Here is a 3,066-nt window from a genome sequence, read left to right on the forward strand (position 1 = left end):
CGTTCCCTCGCGGGTTGAAGCGAGCGACTGGTTTAGCCTTCACCCAGAACCCACCACGCTCTATCCCACACGCTTAAAACTTAAGAGCCAGGGTTTAGGGTTTAGGGTTTAGGGTTTAGGGTTTAGGGTTTAGGGTTTGCGCAGGTCTACTGGCACATCCGGCGCTCCCTCGCGGGCTGGACCGAACGCATGCAGCTCTACAAGTGGGAATGGCCCGGCAGCAGCAAAAAGGTGCGGCCGCAGGCGAAGTCCGGCCGCGCGCGAATGGGCTGGCGAAAGGCCTGCGGGAAGTACTTGGGGGTGCAGACTTGGCCGCTGCGGCCGCACTCGTGGGCCAGCAAGTGCAACGCGCGCCGTGAGCGAGGGTTTAGGGTTTAGGGTTTAGGGTTTAGGGTTTAGGTTTTAGGCTCTAGTGTGTAAGGCTTAGGGTTTAGCTTTTAAGGTTTAACGCCTAGGCTCTGGGGTCTAGGGTTTAGGGTTTGTGTTGCGATTTAAGCCTCATGATCTGGGGTTTGGCGTTGGGGGTTTAGGCTTTAGGGTGTTGGTTTTGGGGTTAAGGGTTTAGGGTTTAGGGTTTGGGGTTTAGGGTTTAGGGTTTGGGGTTTGGGGTTTTGGCACAGTGATGTGGCGCGGGGTGGAGCAGGCCCTCTCCGCCAAGTTTGCTCAAGACCAAATTATTGTTGTCAGAGACTTCAACTTGACTTCTCACAAAACTGCCAAATGCGTCAGACACCTCAGGAGGCTCCTCGGTAGCTGCTGCTGCTGCTGCTGCTAATGACCTTGCTGCTGCTGCTGCTGCTAATGATCTTGCTGCTGCTGCTGCTCCTAGTGATTGTTCTGCTGCTGCTGGCAGAGGTCCTGCTGTTGCTCCAAGTAGCTTTGCTGCTACTGCTGCTAATACTCCTGCTGCTGCCAGCGCTGCTGCTGCTATCCTGCTGCTGCTGCGTCTGCTGACTATCCTGCTACCGCTGCTGCTGTCCTGCTGCTGCTGCTGCTGATGCTCGCAATCCTGCTGCTGCTAGTGCTGCTGCTGCTGTTGCGCCTGTGCATCCAGCTCAGTTCCCTCATTCGCGCGCTCATCGACTCCAACTTAGCAGGCCATTTCGCCACTTCTTCCAATTATTATTTATAATTAATAGTTTTTATTTTATTTTATTTTATTTTATTTTATTTTTTATTATTTGTTCCCAGGCCGCCACTGCCCCAGCGCGCTGCTGATCCACGAGGGCCACAACGACGTCAACGAAAACTGCCGCTGGGCGACGGCGCACATAACTGGCGTGCGGCGGACGGACGTGGCGGTGGCTAAACCCTAAACCCTAAACCCTAAACCCTAAACCCTAACCCCTAGTTCGTGGGCTAAAGGTGCTTGCGCTTGACCCCGCTGGCCGGGAGGGGCCGAAAACCAGCAAACCCTAAACCCTAAACCCAGTCGGCAACCTGAGAGATTGAGCCCACAGGAAACCCTAAACCCTAAACCCTAGCGAGTATGCACTATGCCCCAAGACCGAGCGGGGAGGCCCTGCTAAACCCTAAACCCTCGCAGGCATGAGCCTCTGGGCCACAGGAACCCTAAACCCTCGTGCTCTCTCTGCTGCTGCTCAGGGAGTGAACGCCTATTTGCTGCTGAAGCACCGCATGGTCTTAATAACCCTGAAGGCGCTGCAGCAGCTGCTGTTCGAGCTGCAGCAGCAGCAGCAGCAGCGGCTGCCCCGCTATGCCACCCCAGACGGCCGCCCAGCGCCTCCCCCAGTGCCTGTGCCGGGCTGGGCAGATGAGTGGCTAGAGATCAAGGCTCGGGAAAGAGCGGCTAAATTCGACAGAGTCCGCGGGTTCAGGGTTTAGGGTTTAGGGTTTAGGGTTTAGGGTTTTGGGTTTTGGGGTCGGGGTTGGCTGCGCCGCGGCGAACGCCTGGCGCTGTACGGCTTGCAGTTTAGGGTTTAGGGTTTAGGGTTTTGGGCTGGCATTCTGAAGGCTTTCAACAAGGGCTACAAGGCACAAGGTCAAGACTTCAGGGTTTAGGGTTTAGGGTTTTGGGTTTAGACGCAGGGTTTAGGCTTTGTGCTCCATTGCTTGTCTTCAGAAGCGAATTCGAGAGTTGGCAGCCAAGTGGGTCTGGTCTAGCGAGCCCAAGGGCCTTCTGGTGAGGGTTTAGGGTTTGGGGTTCGAGATTTAGGGCTGAAGGTTTAGACTTACGACTCAAGGTTTCGTGTTTAGGGTCTAGGGTTTAGGGTTTACGCACGAGGTCGACTGGGGGAGCGTTAAATCCATGCTTGATACCTTAAGAAGCCTTGACAAGGGTTAAGGGTTCAGAGTTGGAGCTTAGGGCAGGTCTAGGGTTAAGGGTTTAGGGTTTAGGGTTTAGGGTTTGGGGTTCCGTTGCAGAAATTGCCCCGTGTAGACCCTCTCAAGGGTTTTCGGGTCGCCCGTTTTTCGTCTGAGGAGGCGCCGACTCCCGGCAGCAAATACGAAGAGCTCTACGCGGTGAGTTGTAGGGTTTAGGGTTTAGGGTTTAGGGTTTAGGCGTAGAGTTGAGGGTTTAGGGTTTTCCGGTGACTGCACCTTAACTTGCAGGATGATGAGCCGCTCGAGGAAGACGAAGAAGATATTGAGCAAGTTGCTGCGGCTTTGGAGGTATGCTGCCGCTGCTATTGCTGCTGATGCTGCAGCAGCTGCTGCTGCCGCTGCTGTTGCTGCTGATGCTGCAGCAGCTGCTGCTACCGCTGCTGTTGCTGCTGCTACAGCAGCAGCTGCTGCTGCTGCACTAGAGCAGAACCATCTGTTGGTTAAGAGCTGGAGTACTGGGTAAAGAACTGTTGTGGCCGTTTTATACACCAGCAGCAGCGGCAGCAGACGCGGCTGCGTCTGCTGCTGCCGCTGCTGCTCCTGTCACTGCCACTGCTGATGCTGCTGCTTCTGCTTCTGCTGCTGCTGCTGCTGCTGCTGCAGGCACGGGATCGCGAAGAGGCTGAATTGCTTACTGATGAATGGCCAAGAGCAACAGATTGGGCTGGGGGCTCTGGGAGCCCAGCTGTCATATCTCGTGGAGGGAACGCTTGCAGCTGA

General features: G+C 55.4%; 1 protein-coding gene across 1 annotated transcript; it reads left to right on the plus strand.

Annotated features, from left to right (window-relative positions):
- Positions 1 to 144: 144 nt before the first annotated feature.
- ENH_00007290 (50S ribosomal protein L4, putative) lies at positions 145 to 3,066 on the plus strand (the record flags this gene model as incomplete). The annotated part of the gene is made up of 7 exons (XM_013578583.1): positions 145 to 355; positions 1,192 to 1,301; positions 1,606 to 1,824; positions 2,084 to 2,143; positions 2,386 to 2,484; positions 2,575 to 2,634; positions 2,950 to 3,066. Coding segments are annotated over 7 exons (876 nt in total), but the record flags the coding sequence as incomplete, so codon positions are not given.

The sequence above is a fragment of the Eimeria necatrix genome, genomic scaffold (genome assembly GCF_000499385.1).
Source record: "Eimeria necatrix Houghton genomic scaffold, Enh_scaff1207, whole genome shotgun sequence".
Classification (NCBI taxonomy): domain Eukaryota; phylum Apicomplexa; class Conoidasida; order Eucoccidiorida; family Eimeriidae; genus Eimeria; species Eimeria necatrix.